The sequence below is a fragment of the Phascolarctos cinereus genome, unplaced genomic scaffold (assembly GCF_003287225.1).
Source record: "Phascolarctos cinereus isolate Bilbo 61053 unplaced genomic scaffold, phaCin_HiC Scaffold_3;HRSCAF=262, whole genome shotgun sequence".
NCBI classification, from domain to species: Eukaryota; Metazoa; Chordata; class Mammalia; order Diprotodontia; family Phascolarctidae; genus Phascolarctos; species Phascolarctos cinereus.
In genome coordinates, this window is record NW_027555736.1 from 107,269,189 (window position 1) to 107,292,638 (window position 23,450).

At 35.1% G+C, this 23,450-nt stretch overlaps 1 protein-coding gene across 3 annotated transcripts in view; it reads left to right on the forward strand.

Annotated features, from left to right (window-relative positions):
* Nucleotides 1-23,450, forward strand: part of NT5C2 (5'-nucleotidase, cytosolic II) — a 106,740-nt gene that overhangs the window by 46,959 nt on the left and 36,331 nt on the right. For 2 of the 3 annotated variants that reach the window (XM_020967706.2, XM_020967712.2), the window contains one exon: nucleotides 3,849-3,922. In XM_020967706.2, the coding sequence (XP_020823365.1) occupies nucleotides 3,849-3,922 (74 nt within the window). Of the gene's footprint in view, nucleotides 1-3,827; nucleotides 3,923-23,450 lie in introns of all 3 variants that reach the window. The other variant, XM_020967693.2, reaches the window with a different exon arrangement.

Here is a 23,450-nt window from a genome sequence, read left to right on the forward strand (position 1 = left end):
TTAAGACCAAGAAATTTTTAGTGTTACCCACAGTTGTATTCTAGGTCTGCAGAGAACACAAGCTTTTGGTCAAGGTTCCACCTTGCCTGATGCATATATACTTTTGGTATTTTTATATTTATTATCTTTTTGGTTCTTAGTTTGTGGAATTACTTTGTTTATTGCTATTCACTAGGTTAAGCTATTTAAACATTTTTTTTCATTTAACGTCTTTGTGTCTTAATTTAGGACACATTACCTGAATGGTAGTTTTGATTATCCTTTTCACACCATCCTTACTTTGGTGGTGGTGGTGGGTGTGTATGTGTGTTTGTGTGTGTTTAAGAAATAGGAGTGGATTCACTTTTTTTCTTTTTGTTTCTTAGATATGAAAACAAAAGTAACTTGGTTCTCAAAAATTCCATGAGTGAAGGTATTCAAGAATGAAAACCAAGCTGGTGTTGGAGACTTGCCTCTAGACAGACCTTTATAAAAAAAAGTCTTATTTCTGAATTCAAAGATCCTCTCAAAGCCTCAACACCCATAGCTACTCTAGGATTTAAAAAAGGTTTATTGATGTCTTTTGTCTTTTATATTACAGTCATTTGCTAATAAATAACTGTTCCCAAGCCCCCAAGTGAAATAAAGTGAAAAAACTAAAATATTACCAGGACAACTTCAGAGGGCAGAACAAGGGTATTACAAAAGATGCAGCGAGTAAGACAAAGATGAAAATCATGTGAAGTATAGTAGATATGTAGCAATGATGTCCGCTTTTGAGAAAATAATGTTTTCATATTCCTGAAATGTTTATGTTTACCATTAGTAGAGTTAATAAAGTACATAGTGACTTGCAATGTGTATATTTATAACTTGGTTGCATTAAATACTTCTTTAGGAAGTTGGTACCAGAAACTGCCCATTGGGTCTACTAATGACTTCTCTTTACCCTTAGTTAAGCTATCTGAGTGTATTTTAGTGAAGTTCCTTTATTTTTTTCCCCTGTACTCCTGGTTATGCCTACTGAGACCAGCTTTCATATTTCCACCCTCAGAAGGTTGAAGCTGATCTGTTAATTATATGGCTTCATGACCCTCTTGCCAGACCATGCCACAAGAAAGAAAAATCTTCAACTTTTTCCTGGCTCTTATTCCAGGTCTCGATCCCTGAATATTTTAAGAACATCAGCTGTTTAGCGTCTGATTAAGGATTTCATCCAGTTGGCTCCCTAGTCCGTATTTAAGAATCCCAAACTTCAGTCCTGTCATTCACTGTGTCTCACTAGGGTTAGAATCTATTACCTTACGTTGAGTGATTATATCACCTGTGTCATGTGTTTAGGGGAATTTGTGTGACTGAGAAGGAATAGTATCGATTATCAGTGTTGGCTGGATAGAGTTAAATGAACTACAGACTTGTGTGATACCATGGATCTGTAAGGAACAATTAGAGCTCTGACTTTTCGCTGAGTAATTATTTTGGCTATTAAAAAACATTCGTAAGGGTGGGTCTCCATTGATTATCCCATCACTTAAAAATAATTACCTTAGCTAGGTAAAAGCACTTATTGATTGAACCAGTCAATCAGAACCAAGTATGAAAAGGGTCCTTAAATCATTCACAGGCATTGTGAGAGAGACATGTTCACAGCCTAAGAAATTTATTTTAAGAGAAAGGAGCTGTTTCACAACTAGTTAGAAATCTTAAGAGTGTGAATTCAAGGGGCTAGAGTAAGCATGGCCTTATAGATCATCTCTGAGGAGCAATGGTGGGGCTAAATTGTGGCAGAGGAAGGTCAGTGGCACTGTAAGCATCTCAGAGCACAAGAAGGAGGCTGAGGGAAAGCCTGAGGAAGAAGGTCGACTCTTTCTCAGACTTCCTCTCCCAGGGCCCATTAATCCTCAGACCCTATAATATGAATTGTTGTTTCATTTCTAGTAAAGTGAATTTTGCCTTTATGTTAAAGTGGCTGAAAGTTAACTAGAAATAGATAAAAAATAAAGTTAAGCAGAGAATCCAACCTCTACCTGAATGTTAGAAATTTTCCTGATTGGGGGCTCAGAGCTGTTGTGACTGAACTCATAATTTTTCATCTAAAATAAATTCTATCATTCCCTAGGCTTATACCCATTTAGAGATTATTAATCTCACTAAACAATGCAAATCTCTCTCGTGTGTTTAAACTAGCCATTACCTCTTTACTGATGTAGAATTGAAAAACAAACAAACCAAAAAAATAGGCTAAAAGACCAGCCTTTGCTTGGGGTATGATATGTGTTATAAAGGGTGTCTCAAAAGCCCTAGGTCAGTTTTAAGTTTAATAGCTTAAACTGCCCTGAGACTTTCAGGACACCTTGTATAAAATGACTTATTGGGCACTATTATTCTCTACATGTGCATGTACATATATGTGTATGTTAGTATGTATGTATGTATGTATGTATGTATGTATGTATATATATATATATATAGGTGTGTATGTGTGTGTGTATGTGTAAAGCAACAAGGCATGTTTTTAATATGAGACAACACACATATGTGTTGTATATTCAGTGGCCTGCATTTTTACATATATACACATTACATATACATATATGTATAAATAATAGATATATTATTATATGAGATTATATATATGTAAATGTATACTTGTATATAATCTATGTATATCTGAACTCTCCTGTATAATGTGTATATATCTATGTATATATATATCTATATGTGTGTGTATATACATATGCATATACATATATATGCATATATAATATAATTATAATAATGATTATATTATATAATATATTAAAACAATAATAATACAAAATATATAAACGTATATAAATCTCATATGAGTAATATGTTTGTAAGTTATGGGTATTGTTTTCCCTGCAGTTTTTTAAACCATAGGCACAGGTAAGTTAGTCAGTTTTGAGTTATAGAAAATTTACTTATCACAAGCTTTTTTGTCAAGGCAATTGAATGGGATTATTGACTAATAGGTTTAGAACTAGAAGAAACCTTAGAGATTATCTAGTGCAGTCCTTTCATTTTTAAGGGTGGGAAATGGTGGTCCATTGAATTGCCCAAAGTCACACAACTAATAACTAGCAGAGCTAGGATTTGAACCCAAGTCCAGTGTGCTTTCTGTTGTACAGTCCTTTGTTTCAGGTATTTATTGTGTTCAAATTATTCTGTTGGGATACTTTGCTAAGACATGCTTTATACTCAAAGGAAAGGGAGATGGAACCAGTCACTTAGAGGACAGTCTTCTATTTGATGTGCTTGATTTAATGCTTGTCCATAGAGACTGTTGTGGTTGACATTAGACATATGAGAATAGCTAGATCATGGATTTAGGAGCTGGAACAAAGGTCTTCTAGTGCAATCCTCTCATTCTGTAGGTGAGAAACCTGGGGCTTGGAAAGTGAAGCAGTTTGTTTAAGGTCACAAAACTAGAAGCAGAGCCAGGACTCACTTCCGTATCCCATGAGCCCAAAGCCAGTGGTCTTTTTACCATATCATGTATCTCCTGATGCGTTAGTTTTCCTTGTGCCTTCAAAGTAACTTTCATAAGGTGGGGAACACAGAAATAGTCATGTATTAACAGGTTTGGAGCTTGAGATAAAGAGCAGCCATACCCTTATGAGACGTGGCATTGATACTAGTATGCCCTCTAAAATCCCTGATCAAATTCCTATCCATTTATTTTTCCGTAATATTTTATTCATTGTATGAACAAGATCTGGATATCTTAGGTATAGGATCTTAATTGTGTGACCTTAAATAAAATAATTTGTAGAAGCAGCTCCATGACAGTTTAGACATTTTAGTTGCAAAGCTAATTGACATAGATCTCTTTTTACTTCTTGTAGGGTATTTGTGAACCGGAGTTTAGCCATGGAAAAGATAAAGTGTTTTGGTTTTGATATGGATTACACACTTGCTGGTGAGTACCATTTTATATTTGTTTAGCAATTGGTATCTTGAAAACCAGTGTTAGCATAGTGCTGTGCTAATGCCAGGTAGTTTAATAAATTCTTAATTATTTAACATACCCATGTGACTGACAAATGCTTTGTCGCCATGTTAAAAGATTCCCTGTTTGGATCAGGTTACTTCAATAGAAACTTTTGAACTATAATATTTACTACATAAGACTGAGATTTGGTCCATGAGTAAAGATAGATAAAACAGATAAAACTGGTTTCATTTTAGTCTAATGTTTGTGGTGCTTTTAATACTGTGCCTAAAGATAAATCTAAATTTTCTGCTTTTCTCTATGAAGCTGTCTTTCAGGGATGGACTTTTTTTACTTTTATTGTGCAAATAAAGATAAACTTTGCTTTATTAATTGAATTAAGCAAAAGAAAGATTGTTTCAGAGATTATTGAGTTTTTTCTCTTAAAATGTTTACAAGTTAATGAAGCTTCTCATCTGGCAGTTGAAAAGGTACAGATAAGAGGATTAATCTATTTCTCTGGGGTTATGACACACAGAAAGGAACCCTTTACCTTTGATATGTCTTCCCTGAGAAATTTTTCTCTGGTTAACCAAAAGCATTACAGGTAAATTTGTTCAAAGTTCAATCAAACAAATATTTAGAATGATAACACATTTCTTTAGCACTTGAAGGTTTATCAGGTGCTTTCTTCATCTCTGTGATATGTTTTTGTTCAGAGTGGTAGTGTGGTAGAGTGGATAGAAAGCCAGCCTGGAAGTCGAAAGACCTGGGTTCTTGTGACCTTGGATGAGTCATTTAATTTTCAGTTGCCTTAGCAAACTTTCCAAGTTGAAAGGCAGGTGCTGATTAGTAGAGGAAGTTTCTCATTGGGAGTTCCTAATACTGGTCAAATAACAGACTTGGTTAAAAAAAAAAGATTATTGTTCCCATTTTACATATGAGGAAATTGAAACTTAGGGAGGGGAATCAAGAATGATAATGTATTCTGTGCAGATTGAAGCACACTATTTTTACTTTATGGGTTTTTTTTCCCTTTTGGTCTGTGTTTTCTTTCACAACATAACTAATATGGAAATATAATTTATATGATTGGCCACATATAATTTATATCAAATTGCTTACCATTTTATGGGGGGAAGGAAGGGAGGGAGAAAAATTTGGAACTCAGTTTTTTCAAAATGAATGTTAAAAATTGTCTTTACATGTAAAATGAAATATTATTATACTGTTTTTAAAAAGAATGATATTGTAGTCTGAAGATCTTATTTTCAGAAATAAGATAGAGAACAGGGAGAATTTTGACCCATATACTATATATGATGTTTTTCTTTCTACTCTGACTAGTTAATTGACATCTAATGCAGGTGGGTTTCTCTTCTATAAGAAAAGGTAAAAGTGCTTAAAAAAATACTTCTCTGCTCTTCAAATTATCAGGGAGAATAAAATGTCCTTTAAACACACACACACACACACACACACACACACACACACACACGAAGTTTCATTGTTTAAAAAAATGAAGAAAAAGGATTTAAAGAGGGAGAGGGGAAGCCTGAATTATGTTAGTAAGTTGGGGGTGGGGCAGCACTGTGTGTAAAAATATATATATATAAATATATACCCATAAAAGAATGGGAAGAAGAAGAATCTACTAAACATTTGGAATGTAGCATTGGGGTAGTCTGGACCTTTTGAGGAGGAATTAGGCACTTGTCTTTCAGGGAATGTGGTGATGGATCCACAGGGGTTGTTGTACAAGAGATTATCCAGAAATGGTCAGAGGAAGCTTGGTGACTCCCCATTGAAGGTTACTGAGATAGATATTTGTCTACCTGATAACAGTAGAGAGATCTGATATTTATCCAGGGCATGTATTCAGAATGTCAAAGGGAAACTCTAAAGATTTGTCAAACCTGATAATCATTACCTACTTTTGATAATTTACATAGTTATCAATGATCCATCCAGAAGAAATATACTATTGTCATAAAGATTAGGAAGTTGTAGACAAGAAATTAGAAACCTTAGGAACAGATCTGCTGTTTCCATCATTTCTGATGACGAGAGGCAGAGGATTCCGTAGAGAAAATTCAGATTTGGTAGTAAATAGCTAGTTGTTGTTGTTGTTGTTGTTTTTAATGGTGTTTGAGAATGAGATTTAGATTTATGGACCACATCTGAAAATGTAAGAATAACTATCTCCTGGCCAAGGTTGGAGTATACCTAACATGGTTGGTAAGACTATATTTTCAACTGTCTTAATACATCTAATCAAAAGGGCTTTAAACTGAAAAGAAATAAATGTAAAAATTGCTTACTTACATTCACCAAACTAGATACCATTGAGTCTAGCTATAATCTAGAAAGAAGAATATTAGTAGAGATTCACAAGAGATTAAAGAAAGAGCACTAGAACTACACCTGTGACTTCAGATGCCTATTCAGAGATGCACCAAATATGGACGACAAACATGGTACACTAGAGATCTTAATGAAAAGAAGCAAATTTGAACTGGTAGACATTACTAAGATTTGGCAGTCTAGTATTCATTAATATTCGTGATTGGAATATTGGCCAACAACAGGTGTACCTTATTTTAAAGGAACAGGATATGCAAAAGTTACGGGGATCGTGTATAGCATTGTTTATCATGATATTTCCTTGTACGAGAAAATTCAGGATCGAGAGAGAGGGAAGAAGAATAGAGAACATTGGGGTAAAGATATGTAGGGATGGAAACAAAAATGACATTTTCATTGGAATATATTATAGAAAACCAGGATAGAAAAAATAAATAAATCACAATCCCTAGCACAGAGGCATGTTATAGTCATAATGGGGGGGGGTAGATTTCAGTTATCTGGGCATCTACTAAAAGCAGAGCACCTATTATTTCTGGGCTTTCTTTACTGATAATTCAATCGCTTGAAAGGTTGAGAAACATGGGGCACTTCTATCTTGGATATGATTCTTACAAAAAGGAAGGAATTATTATGGTAGAAATGCTGGAAACCTAAGTGGGGAGTGACTGACCAATCCATCTTAGACTTCATGATAGAAAAGGAGAAGGAGACATAGCCCAACATGCATCTGTGTTTGGGGAGAGCATATTTTAAAGTACTCAGAGGAGATTTTTGAGTGCTAGGATTTTAGAGTATCTTGTGTCTAATAAATCCTCAGGTTATAATTATATTCTGGTCATTTAATGAATATCTGAGGCATACACCTTTATGGCCTATTCATGGGCTAAATGAAGAGGGTAGCTAAAGGTTAGGGTTATCTGGACAGCGACAATTTTATCATGGGCATGAGACTACCAACTATTTCCAAATAATAATGCCTAGCAATATGAGTAGAGAAACTGACACTGCTTCACAGAAATTTACACTACTACTCTCCACCATGCTGGCTCCAGAGATTTTGCCAAGACTTTCCATATTGAAGTCACATGTGTTTTTGAAGGGATTGGAGGGAAGAGAATAAAATTGTATTCATAGTGCCTGGCACATAGTTGGCACTTAATAAATGCTTGTTGAATTGAATCAAATTGAATTTCTTTTGCTTTGTTTTTCAGTTCTGTTATGAATAAATGTTTTTGTTACAATGACAGTGCGAGTCTTGGTTGACTAGCCAATTAGTCAACTGGTACATGTTGGAAGTGATCTAAGTTTGCTAGAGCTTTTAAATATTGGGGGGTAAAGGGGAGGAAATAATCTAAAAGAAATATCAATTTTTTAAAAAAATGTTTTTATTTAAAGTTTTGAATTCCAAATTCTATCCCTTCCTCCCTCCCCTCTCCCTCTCCATGAGATGGTAAGCAATCAGATATAGGTTATACGTGTGTGATTATGCAAAACATTTCCATGCTAGTCATTTTGTACAAGAAGACTCTAATAAAAGGAAAAAATGAAAGAAAGTCAAAAATAGCATGCTTCAGTCTGTATTCAAACAATCAGTTTTTCTCTGGAGGTAGATAGTATGCTTCATCATTAGTCCCTTGGGATTGTCTTGGATCATTGCATTGCTGAGAATAGCCAAGTCATTCACAGTTCTTCATCGAACAGTATTGCAACATTCTCCTGGTTCTGTTCATTTCACTGTGCATCAGTTCATGTAAGTCTTTCCAGGTTTTTCTGAAATCATCCTGCTAGTCATTTCTTGTTTTGTTTTGTTTTTTGGCTAGGCAATGGGGTTAAGTGACTTGCCTGGGGTCACACAGCTAGTAAGTGTCAAATGTCAAGTGAGGCTGGATTTGGACTCGGGTTCCCCCTAACTCCATGGCTAGTGCTCTGTCCACTGTGCCACCTAAAACTGCCCCCTGTTTGTCATATCTTATAGCACAATAATATTCTATTACAGTCACATGCCAAAGCTTGTTAGGCATTCCCCAATTGACGGATATCCCTTCAATTTCCAGTTCTTAGCCACCATAAAAAGAATTGCTCTAAATATTTTTATACGAATAGGTCCTTTTCCCTCTTTTTGGATGTCTTTGGGATATAGACCTAGCAGTGGTATTTCTGGATCAAAGGGTATGTACAGTTTTATAGCCCTTTGGGCATAGTTCCAAATTGCTCTCCAGAATGATTGGATTAGTTCACAACTCCATTAGCAGTGCTTTAGTGTTCTAGTTTTCCCATGTCCCTCCAACATCTAACATTTTCCTTTTTGTCGTATTAGCCAATCTGATAGGTTTGAGGTGGTACCTCAGAGATGTTTTAAATTGTATTTGTCTAATCAATAGTGATTTAGAGCATTTTTTCATATGACTATAGATTGCTTTAATTTCTTCATCTGAAAACTGCCTGTTCATATCCTTTAACCATTTATCAGTTGGGGAATGACTTATATTTTTATAAATTTGACTCAGTTCTCTATATATCTGAGAAATTTTCAGAAATACTTGTTGCAAAATTTTCCCTCCAGTTTTCTGCTTTCCTTCTAATTTTGGTTGCATTGGTTTTGTTTGTGCAAAAACTTTTAAATTATATATAATCAAGATGATTTGTTTTACATTTTGTAATGTTCCTATATTTTCTTATATCCTAAGTTCTTCTCTTATCCATAAGTCTGACAGATAAACTATTTCATGCTCTCTTAATTTGCTTATGGTATCTCTTTTTGTGTAAATCATGTGCCCATTTTGACCTTATCTTGAAATATTGGTCTGTACCTAGTTTCTGCCATACTGTTTTCCAGTTTTCATCAAATAATGAGTTTTTGTTACAAAAGTATAGATCTTTCAGTTTATCATATGATAGATCATTTAGGGAATGTTAATTATTGAGGGAGTACTAATTATAGCCAAGCTGTTCCTGTAATATTTTCTCCAACTGGGGTGGGGTGGGGCAGAGGTTGAATGATATAGATATCTAGGAAGTCATTTAGAATAATCCAGCAACTAACAAGAAGGAGAGAAGTATAGGATATCAAAGGTCATTATAGCTACCAAATAAGTTGAGATTGCAGATGGCTTGGGTCATTGATGGCAAATTCTGGTAATGCTAAAGCAAGAGGAGTTTGGGGGAGTATTTGGTAGAGGAGTAGTATCTCATATTCATTCTTTTTGTTCAGTTTGAATGCTACTAAATTATGGTCCTCAGGGTCTGATCTTGCTTAAATGTGTTATATAAATAATAAGTAGAATTTCTCACAGTTTGCTTATGATCCAGTAATTCAGCATGTCAAAAAAGAAACAGTATGATCTATATGTAGCGCACAAGCTCCTCTTTTTTTCTAACACATTTGTTCTTTATATAGTATTTAGTTATTATCGATGTATTTATGTATATATGTGTGTGTGGTATGTATATATATGTGTGTATATATATACACACTATATATGTATATACACATACATTCATGTTTGTTGGCTTATCTTTGTTCAAGACAATATCCTTAATTGAATATAAACTGAGAGAAGTATAACCCTAGCTTAAGCTTTGGGTTTAATCATGTGCCTTACTCTGATTCTGTGACCTCTGAAAGAAAAGAATGCCTTTGTGTCTTTAACCTACCCTTTGTTTTATTTACCTAGACATTCTTCTTCTTGGAATTATTATTTATTGGGCCTAACTCTTTTAGTTTCTCTGACTCATCTAGGAAAAAGAAACAGGGATTACAAAAAGCCTGCATAGTTTCATCAAAAATAGGTGGTGCCAGACTAAGTTTGTTTCCTTTTTTGACAGGGTTAACAAACTGATACATTAGGGGAATGATGTGGACTGTATAACTATCTTTAAACAACAGGTTTGATAAAGTATCTCATACTATTCTTGTGGAAAAGGAAGAAAGATGTGGCTTAATCATAGTACAGTAATTAGATGGGTTCAAAACTGAATGGTTTGACTTGGAGTAGTTAATGATTCATTTACACCTTGGCAGGAGGTCTTCTGTGGAGTGGCACTGTATTGTTGTTCAGTCATGTGCAATTCTTTGTGACCCCATTTGGGCTTTTCTTGGCAAAGATACCGGAGAGATTTGTCATCTCCCTTCTCCAGCTCATTTTACAGATGAGGAAATTGAGGCAAACAAGTTAAAGTGACTTGCCCAGGGTCACACTGCTAGTAAAGATCTGAGGCCAGATTTGAACTTGGGTCTTCCTGACTCCAGGCCTGATACTCTATCCACTGTGCCACCTAGCTGCTGGAGATCTGTGACCCTTGGCTTATTTTTTTTTTTAACATTTTATCAGTCACTTGAATAAGGGCGTAGATGATGTTCCATATTTACAGATGACTCCAGGTCAGCAGGGATAGCTAACACAGGGGAATGACATTTAGAATCCAGCAAGGTCTTGACAGGCTAGAACAACATTGGGCTGAATCCCAGAAGATAAAATTTAAGAGGGACATATATAAAGCCTTAAATGTATATTAAAAAAAAATAACTTCACAAGCATAAGATGGAGGTAGTAGAATTTTCATTCAGTTTTTCTGGGTGTTTTAATTATCTGAAAGCTCAGTAGGAGGCAGCCATGTGACGTAGCAACCAAAAAAGTTTATTCAGCTTTAGGCTTCATTGGGAAAAGCACAGCTTCCAGGCTGTAAGGAGGTGAGGAGTTTGCTGCAGTTGACCAGGTCATTCCACATCTGAGTGTTGTCTTTAGTTCCGGGCCTCCCAATTTAGAAAGAACGGTAATAAACTGGAGGCATCTAAAGGTAGACAACCAGGATGGGGAAAAGCCTTAAGGCCTTATCATGTGAAGATGAGTTGGAAAAAATAGGGAGATTATTAGCCAATACTTACCCCAGTGCTTGGTACATAGTAGTCATTGAATATAGCTTGTCAAATGAATATATGAATGAATCAAGAGACTGGAGAGGTATGAGGAAAGTTTAAAGAGCTTGTCATGTTCTCTTGAACTGGTGTTAAACTGGTTCTGTTTGTTTGGTTCTAGTGGCAGAACCACAAGTTGGAAGGCGGGGTGTAGAAGTGGCAAAGGGGCAAATTCAGCTTGGAGCTTAGGAAAGATGTCTGCTCATTAGTACTATCCAAGAGTGGAACTGACTGCTTCATTAGGTAATGGATTCTTTCTTATTTGGAGGTCTTAGTACAGCTTGTTGTACATGTTGTGATGAGTTGATTGCTTCTCAGCTGTAGATTATACTAGACTACTGATGTCCCATCTAACTATGAAATTAAGTGATTGTGTTATAATTGGTGATAGTATTACTTTATTATTGTTATTGTAGCCTGATTTTCAGGGTAAATGATAAGGTGAAGATATATATCTTTAGAGATTAATAGTAAATAATCATTTAAAATTCTTTAAATTTCCTATGAGAAAGGGAATTACTGAAGACAGTGTATTATTAAACTCTTAGAAATAAAAATCTTTTTGAACTTCTGTTATTTAAAAAAAATCTATTTAAAAATGTGATAGAATTTGGCTGTAGGACAAGTAAGTTGATATAATTAGGAAAGTTTCCATTTTTTTTAATTTGGGAAAAGAGAAATTGTTGTGGTTACTTAATGTTAATAAATTTTCCATTAGTTCTACTGTAATTTTAATAAATGTCAGTTATTTCTGAATAAAGAATGTTATAATGTCTAGTAATATAACTGAACAGTTTGATAGACATTAAGTACCTATTATGTGCAAGACAGTGCTAAGGAAGATGTTGGAGATAATAAAGAAAAAATGAAATAGCCCCTCCCTGCCCAAGGAACCTCCATTTTACTAAGTGGAAATGAAGGGTATCTGGCATGTAAATAATTTTCTTGTTATACTACTTACCTTGCTTGGAGAGTAGGACACATTTCAAATTATATATAACACATATGTATATTAGAGGATTTGGCAGGGCGGGGAGAGAAGAAGCTAGATATAGGGATTTCTAAGTTCCTTCAAATTTGCCACATCTGTTTTTCCTTATAATGCAGTATTACTGCATTTGTACGCCATCATGTGTTCAGCCCTTCACCAATTGGCAGGCACATAGTTTGTTTCCAAGTTTTTGCTACTATAAAATGCTGCTATGAATATTTTGGTATGTTATGTGAGGGACCTTTCTGTCATTGACTTTCATAGGGTTTATTGTCAATAATGGGATCCCTGGGTTAAAGGGTATGGATAGGTACCTGTTTTGTTGCTTTGTTTTGTAATGTTGTATCCAGAAACCTGTAATTAAAATTTCAAATGGAAAAATGTCTTCTGATTAAATGAATGACAGGGCTCTTGTATCACTAACACATAAATATAAATCATCATCTGACAAACTGCTAATCTGCAAAACGTGGTTTCTTAAGGAGCAGAATGTTAGGCAACAGCTGCTGAGAAAGTGAGAACAAGTCTGGGTATAAGAGGTGTTGGAGCCATGATGCTTCTTTTTCTTTTGAAGGAATCCTGTATCTTTAGGCCCAATCTTAATGGCACCTCTAAATCATCACTGTCCCTTTCTTGCTACTTATGTTAAGGAAAGTGAAGAAATACTGTCCTGAACTTTGCATCAAATGGAAAATGTGAAAAATATGGAGAAAAACACAAATCTATTTCAGTCGAACTAAGAAATTGGATCTTTGTATTGTTGATGACCTTGATAAATACAAAATTGCATGGAGTGAAAAATTAATATTCTTAGTTAGGAATGTAAAATTTACAGAAATCTTGACGCCATGGCAAAATATTTTCAACTCTAGTAGGGTGAGTGAGGATAGGAGAGAATACACTTTGGGGAAATTTGTGGTATATCCAACACTTTTTAAAGCATGCCATTTTCATTTCCATGCCATTTTTATCAGTGTAGGAGCATTAAAATGCTTTACTTGTAACATAGTTTCTTTATAAAATTAACACGTTATTTTTTCATGAAGTTTATAAAAATAATTCCAACTCCTTTTGTGGATCTTCAGATATCAGGCAGAAGAATCAAGATTCCAATTTTCTTTGAAATTTGAATCGTATTTAGATTTTCTCATTCTTCTTTGTTCTGAGCCTTTTGAGCATGTAGCAAGCAAGCAAGCACCTTGTCTCCAATAGAAATATATATTCTCCATAGGAATAAATAGCTACTATTGATGGTGTTCAAAGTTGAGTCCTCTAAAGCCTTGCTGAAAGGAAGGAACATAGCCACCAAACTCTAGGGTTTGTTTTGTTTTTAAAGTTGAGAACCTACAAATAAGGAAGCAGTGATTCCTTTCTTCTGTTATAGACATAGCAGTAATATCTGAAAGCCAGATACTTCGTTCTCTTTTTGGCAACTTTTGCTCTTTCATTTGAGCATTATACTGTAAAATTTTTTCCTTATGCACAAACATTGTTATGACCTAATTTTGATAGAATTTTAGATTTAATAACGAAGATTGTAGAGATTATCTAAGTCCTTTCTTCTTTTTTTAATATTTTATTGATTTTTTTTAATCTTACTATCATTACTATCAATTCTCCTGAGAGAATTCTCTTTTGTAATAATTAAGTACAGTGGAGCAAAACAAATCACATTAGCCTTGTCTGGATAGAGAGAGCCTGTTCCTCACCTTTCTGCATAGACAGAGAAGGCATGCTTCATCAGCTGGTGTGCTCAAGTCACGATTCAGTAGTGCTGAGAGTCCTAAAAATTTTCATGTTGTTGTTCTTTGTGTTGTTGTGGTCATCGTGTAAATTGTACTAGATTGTCTTACTTTGTTCTGCTTTAATTCATACAGGCCTTGTCAAGTTTCTCCAGATTCTTCATACTTGTAATTTGTAATGGTATAATAATATTTTATTACATTCATGTACCACAGTTTCTTTAGTTATTCCCCTGTTGAGGCACCTACTTTTCTTTCTCTTCTTTGCTACTGTAATTATATATGTATGTGTGTATATATGTGTGTGCCCACAATTTTTTCTTTTGTCATTGAACTTCCTGTGGTATATATTCCCAGGAGTAACATTGCTGTGTCCAAAGGTCAAGCCCCTTCATTTTCAGAGTTGAAGAAAATGAACATTGTCTACTTTTTAAAAAATCACCTTATCGTATAACTTTTCCATTTAAAAATGTGTTGCTATCTTTTCCCTTCCATACCCAGGGAAAGAATAAAAAAGAAAGACAAAAATGCAATTCAGTAAAACTTACTGAAACATCAGCTTAGTTCAGTAGTATATGCAACACTTCATACCTGTGGTCTTCTACTTTTTCAAAGATGGGAAGAGGAAGTGTATTGTATGACATTTAGCATCTTGAAAACTAAAGGTTGAGTGGCATCATATGAATAACTTGTCTTATTTTCATTATTAATTATTACATCAAAATACCATTTTTAAGTTTTTCAAGTCCTTGGAAAAATACACAAAAAAGTCTGTATTCAAATATTTTTCTTTTCTTCTGGGCCAAAGGGAATAAAATGAAAAATATAATTTTTAAAAACATATCCACTTATGGTCCAAAAGTAGTTTGTATAAACATACCCAAGAAACTGATAAGGCCTGTGTTGGGGGAACAGAGAAAGAGAAAGAAGGTAACTATAAAGATTCTGCCCTGCCCCAAAGCAAGTATTATTATTATTTAGAAAGCTGTGGTTGGCACCAACTCTCAGGGTCTGCTTGCTGGAAGCACTAGTGGTCTGGCACTTGCTCATTAGCCTCTCGTGCCTGGTACACACTCTGACCGTGTTTTATTAGACTTGGAATTGACTCAACAAACTTGACATTTAAATGAACATTTTTTGCATGGTGTGCTTACTTAGACAGAAAGCTTGGACGCTTTGACCAGTTGTCTGTCAGCATCTTAAATCCTCACCAGATTCGCTGGCATTAAAGGCACTTGAATAAATCAGTGCTGCGGGTAGCTGTCTGTAACAAGTCCTGGAACATTTTATTATCTATAGGAAACTAATATCAGTGCAAATTTGTCTTATCCATGTTTCATTTTTCTCTGCGAATGGTTTGCTGATGCTTTTCCTTTTTTCACTTGTGCTTATTGTTACTATTCTTGTCTCCCCTTCACCAAACCATCCCTAACAAATAAGTAAAGTCAAGCAAAATAAGTCAGAGCATTGGTCAGTTTGAGAGTGGACACTTCACTCCATGCCCAGTGGTGCCCTCTCTACGCTGAGAGGCAGGAGTGCTCCCCACCAGGGCTTCTGAAGGCCTTCGCCATTGGTCACTGAAATGAAAGCCTCAGTCCCATAGAATTAGTTTCCATGTTCTGTGCTGGCTCCCCCAGGTTTCTCAGTGGCGTAATAATGTTCTGTCAGGAGGCTCCTGGGCCAGGCAATCCACTCCCCTTACAGTTCTCTTCTCTTGAAAAGAACACGGCTACAAACATTTTTGTGTGTGTGTGGGACCTTCCTTCTATCATTTATGTCCTTGGGGTACATGCCTCGTAACTGTGAGGTAAAAAGTTATTGTACTTTTAAGGAAGAAGAATATTGTTACCATGTGCAACTATCTGCAGGGTTGTCCTATGGAAGAGGGATTGGACTTTATCTGCTTGGCCCCAAACAGGCAAAACGAAGACTAATGGATGAATGTTATAGGGAAATAGATTTTTGTCTCAGCAAAAGAAAGAACTTTATATGCATATTACTTTTTAAAAATGTTTTATTAAAAACACTAGTGAATGTCAGTACAACCAATAACCTTGCTTAGTAACTCTTTACATTTTAATTAATTTCAGTGCATAAATCATCACAACTTTTCCTTCATTTCCCTCATAAGTCTCCATCAGTATTCTTTGTCCATTTATTCTTACTCAGTTTTCCTCTTATGTGGTTCTAGCTTTGAGATCTGCTTTTAAAATTTTGCATTTCATAAAAGTCTTTCCTAATTACTTTGTATTCCTTATTTGTTAGTCTTAATGTTTTTAGCATTATTTCTTTACATTAATGAATCATAGTTTATTTAACCATTCACTTGTTTTTGGAAATTTAGGTGGCTCCAAGTTTTTTCTTATTACATATAATGCTCCTAAGAAAATCTTTGAACAAAATCTTTTAAAAAGTTCTCTCTGTAACTCACATGTATATTTTTTATAAGTCAGAGTATATTTCCAACAATGGATTAAGTCAAAGTATATGAAAAGTTTTCTAACATTATTTCCATGTTATTTTCTTTTTTCCTTTTTTAAAATTAATTTTTTTTGCTACATTTTAAGTTCCAAGCTGTCTCCCTCTGTTTCTTCCCCCTCTGCACCTAGAGAAGGCCACTATTTCACAAACACGTTTATATACACACAATATATGTGTACATAAATATATGTACATATATATATAAAACTATACTTATGCGTGCTTCTATTTATTGGTTCTTTCTCTCGAGGTGTATAATAACTTTCTTCATTAGGTCCTTTATAGTTGATTTGAGTATTTATAATACTCAATAACTTAGTGGTTCACAGTTATTCTTGAACAATATTGCTGTTACTGTATACAGTGTTCTCTTTGTTCTGCTAATTTCACTTTTCGTGTTTTTCTAAAATCAACCTGCTCAACCTTTCTTACAGCACAGTGGTATTCCATCACAGTCCTATACCACAACTTGCTTAGCCTCAATTTCTAGTTCTTCGCTACCAGAAAGAGAGCCACTATAAATATTTTAGAACATAGTCCATAATAATTTCAAGAAGGAACTCTGACAATTAAGAGTTGTTCTAGTGAGTTCCTTGTTGGAGGTTTTCAGAAAGAGACTGATATTAGGAGTAATAAAGAGGGACATGCTTTAGTTTGGGATTGATCTACATTGGTACTCTTGTAGCCTTTTTGTGTGTGGGATTTTCTTTTAATGTAAAAAAGTGTCGTGGATCTTTCATGGTAAGTTGTAATATGATATCTGTTATTTGAGAAAATACATGACTGGATATGGATGCTTTGCAAATGACATCTGAAAGCCTTTCCAAACTAAGATACTTCGTATAGGAATGATGACTGACTTGGCATGCTGACTTAATTTCCTATGGAAAGTGTGAGGTCAGCTCAAGGCCCAACTTATCTGACGTTTTTGGTCTAACAGGAAGTCTCCCAAAGGTAAGCATAGTGCAAAAAGTAGCCTAAACAATCAGTGTGGGTCAGCATCTTCAAAGAAGACTGGGAGAGTCCTTAAGATACCATGGCTACTATTTATTTATCTTGCTGCCTGGAAAATGTAAAAAAAAAAATTCTTTAAAATTACCTCTCAGGTCACTAAGTATGTTGTCCTCTTTATTTTAGAGTTTTGTATATGAGGCATGAGTTGCTACACCCCCAGTAAAAGGTATTGAATATTAGATGTGAAAGTATTCTACTTTTTGAAGAGTTTGTCATATTGCTATTGGTAGATTCATAAAAATGTATACAATTAATTTCTAAGGGGAAACATTCATCTTATAAGAAAAATTTTATCATATTATCTTAATTTGCTACTGTATTTCCAATCAAAAGGGGTTTTATTTTCTCTTACCAAAATGGTTTAAACAAACTTGGTAAATGGTTAGATTAAAAATCAACCAAAAATACTTGAGGGCACAACATCCAAGAGAAAGGGAAGGGAACGTGGAGAGATTGAGAAATTTTATTTGGTGCCAGATTCCGAATTTCTTTTTTTTTTTAAGTCTATCTGTGAAGGGCGCTTACATGTCACTTATCCTTATGATGAGTAACTTCATAAAGCTGATAAGGTAATAATTATGTAGTGTGACTGTTAAGTAATGAAGCTATAAAAAAATCCCCAGTATATCAGAATTTATACATCCAAATAAGCATGTCCCTCAAAAAGAAGTTTCAAAAACTGATGGTCCTAGAATCAAAGAAAGAAAACTCTGTTTCTTGGTAGCCAATGGAAAATTTTTCTACTTATACTTCCCCTCATTTATTTGAGAAGAGTAACTGTACTACTTACCCCTTTGTCTATTAGCCCTTTCTTAATCATTTGACATTAAAATCCTTTGGAAGTACTGAATTATCTTTGTAAAATTAGTTACTGTTGTTCTTTAACGTCTCTAGTTTCTTTCTTCATTCGATCATAGGTTTGTAGATTTAGAGTTGAAGGGACCTTAGAAATTATCTAGTCCAGCCTGTTATTTTTGCAGATGAGAAAACTTAGGCCCAGACAAGTTCAGTGCCTTCCCTAAGATCATCCATGTATCCAAGTGACAGAGCGTGGGATTCAAACCTCAAACCCATCTCCTTGGACTACAAATCCAGGATGTTTTTCCATTTTCTATTTTCTCAGGTGGTTGTAAACCACTTTTGTTCTTGTAAGGAAATAAATGTTTTAAGAGAATTTTCTTACACCTCTTGAAAAGATTAATAATAAAAATATTTTATGGAATGGGGGCCATTTGTAAGTAGGTGGTACTTTGGTGCTCATTATACTGAGAAAGAAGGTAGTCATTTGTAACATGGAATGCTGAATATTGGAAAACTGATTTGTTTCCAAGTTCACTCTCTTTGTGTTCTATTTGATGTCTTCCAATAACCTTTTTTCAGTGTTGTTATCAGTATGTAGCATATTTTTTCAGGGCATTTCAAAATTAGGAAAAATTATTTAAGAAACCTGGCTTTCCCTTATACACAGTGCTTAATTGGGTACGTGGCCACCCTTCATTCATATTTATAAATTTATCTGTCTGCCAGCTATTGATCCATGGAACCATATTCAACATCCAAGCTTGTCATGACTTGTGAATAAAGTAGCATGTGCTTTTTAAAAAATCTTCAGCAAATTTAAATTTATTCTGTTGCTTTTCCTTGCATCTCACAGAAAACTTTCCAGATGCATTTTTTTTAAAATTAAAATGGCTTTTTTATACCATGGCTTTCTTTTATTCTTTTTCTTTTATATGCTTACAGAGTTTCTTGTTACTATTTATTTTGGGGATCGTGGTCATTGAAGAGACAAGTAGTTATAATGGAGTCAAACTGTTAAGCAAAAAAGCTTTAGGTAAAGCCTTGGGGATCAAACTTGATGTGTCAAGGATGATGTGAAGAGTTACTTGGGAAAGCTGTGGAAGGGTGAGATTTTGAGAAAGATGTGGTGGTGCTCATTACTACTATCATTTTGAACATTTATTTTTGGGGGGCAATCATGTGAAAGGATTAGTCTAAGGTTATTCAAATTGTTATTGCATTACAATAGGAGATTGGGTCAACGTGACCTTCGAACTCTTTAAGTTTCACATTTGTTTGCTATGATTTTCTTTTATTTCCTTGAGATGCATGTTTTAGCAGCAACATTTTCCAGGATACTTTGTGGTTATTAAAACGTGAGTACCTCTTTGGATTTCCACTTGAATTGCCTTCTTATTTCTTCAAGACTTTTCTTAAATGGTGGTCAGGAACTCAGTAAGTTTTAGAAACCTATCACAGTGCTCCAAGATGTTGGTTATAACAGTGTGCCAACCCATCTATACCAATCACTATACCATTTTAGTCAAACATTTCACAGACATATATTGAGCTTCTATTGCATTTTTAAAAATCTAACAGCTACTTAGAATCTTTATTTCTGAATTTTCTTGTTAGTTGCAAAATACAGTGTTAATTACATTAGTGATTTTAGTTTGTCAGTCTTGCTTATTCAAACAGTGCTGATATGTTGTGCTCTTTTGGTTCACCAAAATAATCTGTGCATTAGAGAAAAGTTTAAAATTTTAAAAATGTAAATCTGATATTTGTACATAATTTGAAAATCTGCATTCTTAATTTTCCTTTTGTGCTTAACTTAGGCATGACATTCATTTACTGGTTAGTTTCATTAATGTGTGCTACAACTCTTCAGACCTTCCTGGATGTTGTGGTCATGATAGACACCTTTGGTGGTCTGATTTTGTTACTCTGATCCCAGCAAATTAATATTAGTCTGGTTATTAAGGACCAGTATATTCAAATATAATATCTTCAACCTGATTCTTGGATGTTATAAATTTCTCTAATTTCACAAATAAATTAGTGATGTCTTCTTTTTGATCATTTAAAATATGGTGGAATGTTATAAAATCAGAGTTAAAAAGTACTGTTCTGGGTCTATGTTTAGTGTATTCCATGTTGGTAAAGAGTGAAACCTGTTCATGTTGAAAACATTTTTTTAAAGATTCTTGAGATAGGAGAGGGAAGAGTATATACATCATGAAAAATGTATATTTAAAAACCCATAGCTGGGTCCTAACCTGCATTTAAGTGTGCCTTTGAATCTCTGGAACAGAGACATACAGTCTAATAACTATATTAATGAGTAGGGTTGTTGGGGTTTTTTTCATGCTTCATTCCCTGATCAAATATTTATTGAGCACTTGCTGTTATATACAGCCTTGGGCTAGATCCTGGAGAGGGAAAGACATAATTCCTGCTTTCATGTAACTTAGAGTCTTAGTAGGGCCTCAAAAAAAGATGCAATGGCCATTTTAAAGGTAGAGTTTGGAACTGCAGTGAAAGGTGCAAAGGCCTGGAGATGATTTGTTGATTTCTTATTATCTCTTTTACAGAAAATTCTTTAAAACACAAATCATCATATTTGTTCTCTTTTGTTTTTCCACTGGTATCAGATTCCCTCTCAGCAAGATCTGTTTGATGGAGGAGCCAAACAATAGGGTTTGTGTATCCAAGCATACCTAAGAACACACACAGATACAAGGCCTACCTGGTCATGGGTTTCTTTGAAGAAGATAACTTTGTTCTTTTGAGAAGTTAATTCATGTGGCTGTAACAATCTTAGAAACTGGTATAGTTAAATGTATCATGTTTTCAACTTGTTTTCTTCTAACTAGAATAGGCACTCGAATGCTTTAACTTTGTATAGGTAAAATTAATCACTATCAAGTACAATGTAATAAAATAGCTACTTCATAATATTTTTTAGTTACCAAATAGAGAAACAAAATAAACCAGTTTGGTATTTTGCTTAATGATTACAAGTACAAAGCCACTAACATCTCCTATCCCTTTCATTTTACTTCTAGCGTAATCTTTTTCTTTTCTGTGCTGAATGTCCTATAAACCCAGAATTTAAGAGTTTAGGAGGGACCTTAGGGGCCATCTAGAATATCCAATTCATGAAAGGAAAGGAAACCTAAAAACTCTTTACAAGAGAAAAGGGCCCAGTGACAGAATTGGGCCTTGAGTGAAATTTCTTTTTTTACTGATCAAGCTCAGTGGGAATAGTGTTTACAAATACAGTCTACTCAAATCGGTTTCATTCTCTATTTTAAGCTTAGGTATCTGGACAGAGTATGCCAGATTTATCTTTCCATGCCAAGGTATGAAATTGTGGTGGGGAGAAGCAGGGACAGGTTAACATTGTGATTCCTTTATAGATTACCAGCTTAAATGTTGACTTTGAAGCAAGGAGAGAGTGTATTCTAGTTTGCTCTTATGTCCTTTGAAGTTATCTTTGTTTCACTAGATACAGTATGATTATTAGTATGATAACTCTTACAAGCTACATTCAGTCCTTGTCATGTAAAAAAAAAATTAATGTGATAAGACAAATGAAAGGAGTTTCTTTCCATCTGTCTATCTTTTGACTTAATATTACAGGACCAGGCCTGGAGTGTGTTCCAGATTCAGGGTACAAGAAAAGTAAACAGAACCTACACTATCTTCTACACCTGTATTTTGGAATATCTGATAAGGCTAATTTTAGCAGTTGCAAGCCGGAGGATGTTTACACCAGGATGGCAGCAGCTCCAGTAAACACCCAGTCCCCAGATGGTGCCTCCCTGTCCTGGCCCATCACAACAGTTTTAAAACCAGCTTGGTTTTTTTGTTTGTTTTTTTTAACAGGGGAGCCAGTGTAACTCCTTCAAGACTGGAGTGACACTCTGCATCTGCATCTGCCTCATGTGAGTTATCATTTTGGCAGCAGCACTTTGCGTAGGCTCAAACCTCTATAGAGGTTTGCCTTTTCTTTTTCAGGAAGCCTATAAAACTGCTACACAGTATGTCTTGGCAGCAAAGGTAAAAAGTGCATGAGGGTTCCAAACTTCCCTGCACAACTTCCTGCTCATTCCAAGGGGGCTTTCTCTTCTAACACCGGTCCTGCCCATCTATATATTCGGTGACTACTCCTAACAGAGTCTGAGGGTTCACCTCTACAGATTCAGTTGATTTTTTTAGTTCTTTTTTCCCCAAGCAAATTATAGGAGAAACAATATCTTTAATATTAAAATATCTCTAAATTAAGTGCTATCAATAATTATAGAACCAACAGTATCTTTAAGTGCTATCAGTAACTTCAGCTTAAAAAGCTTTGGCTGTTCTCTTTATAGTGGAGTTATGTAATCTGAGAACACTGTGTGCTGCTGTAGTGGCAGAAACATTTCTCTCTTTTGGAACTTGGGGCCCTGAAAATAACTTGTCCTTTTGTCTTTGGGATGTGAGCCCATTGGGGTAGGCCTGAGGACCCTCTTTAAAGAAGAAATAAATGAGCAGGGAATCTGTGATGATTATATTTAGCTTCAAGCCTTGGGCTGCTTTTTGGAGGCACGAAAAGGTCAGACCTAACAATTGGGCTTGAGGCTGTACACCATTTACTTGCCCCCAGCCTGTAAGAAGAGTCGAAACTTGAGCCCCTGCAGCTGTGCAGAAGCATACATCCCGGCAGTCTGTGCATGGCAAGCCCTGAATAGGTGGCATTCCCTGTGCCCTACAAATGACTAAGGCTGTCTTCCCAGGGACTGGGATGAGAAGGGATTTAAAAATATTTTTAGGAAGGGGTTTAAGTGTATATTTACTTTGTTTCAGGAGTAAAGGGTCTTTTCATTAACAATATTCCTGTAACCAGGACAGCAAATTGTGATTTAAACATATTCTCTCTGAAAAACAGTAACAGAAGGATAAACTCTTTCCTGTGCTCTGTATTGCTGGACTTGGAGCATATCCCTCCCGCACCCTTCTTGCCCCAAAGCACATTTACACTGTGTGTTTCTCAAGTAGACAGTTTAATGACTGGGTAGTCATATTACTGAAATGACTATCTGGGCAGCTTGTGAGAAAATGTCAATAGCTTGTAGTTCATACTGATTAATATAGCGCTTGCTGAAATGAAGAGGGTTGTCAAAATGGAACTTGGACTCTCTACATTCAAAATCCATTCCCACCTGTGACTAATTAAAGTAG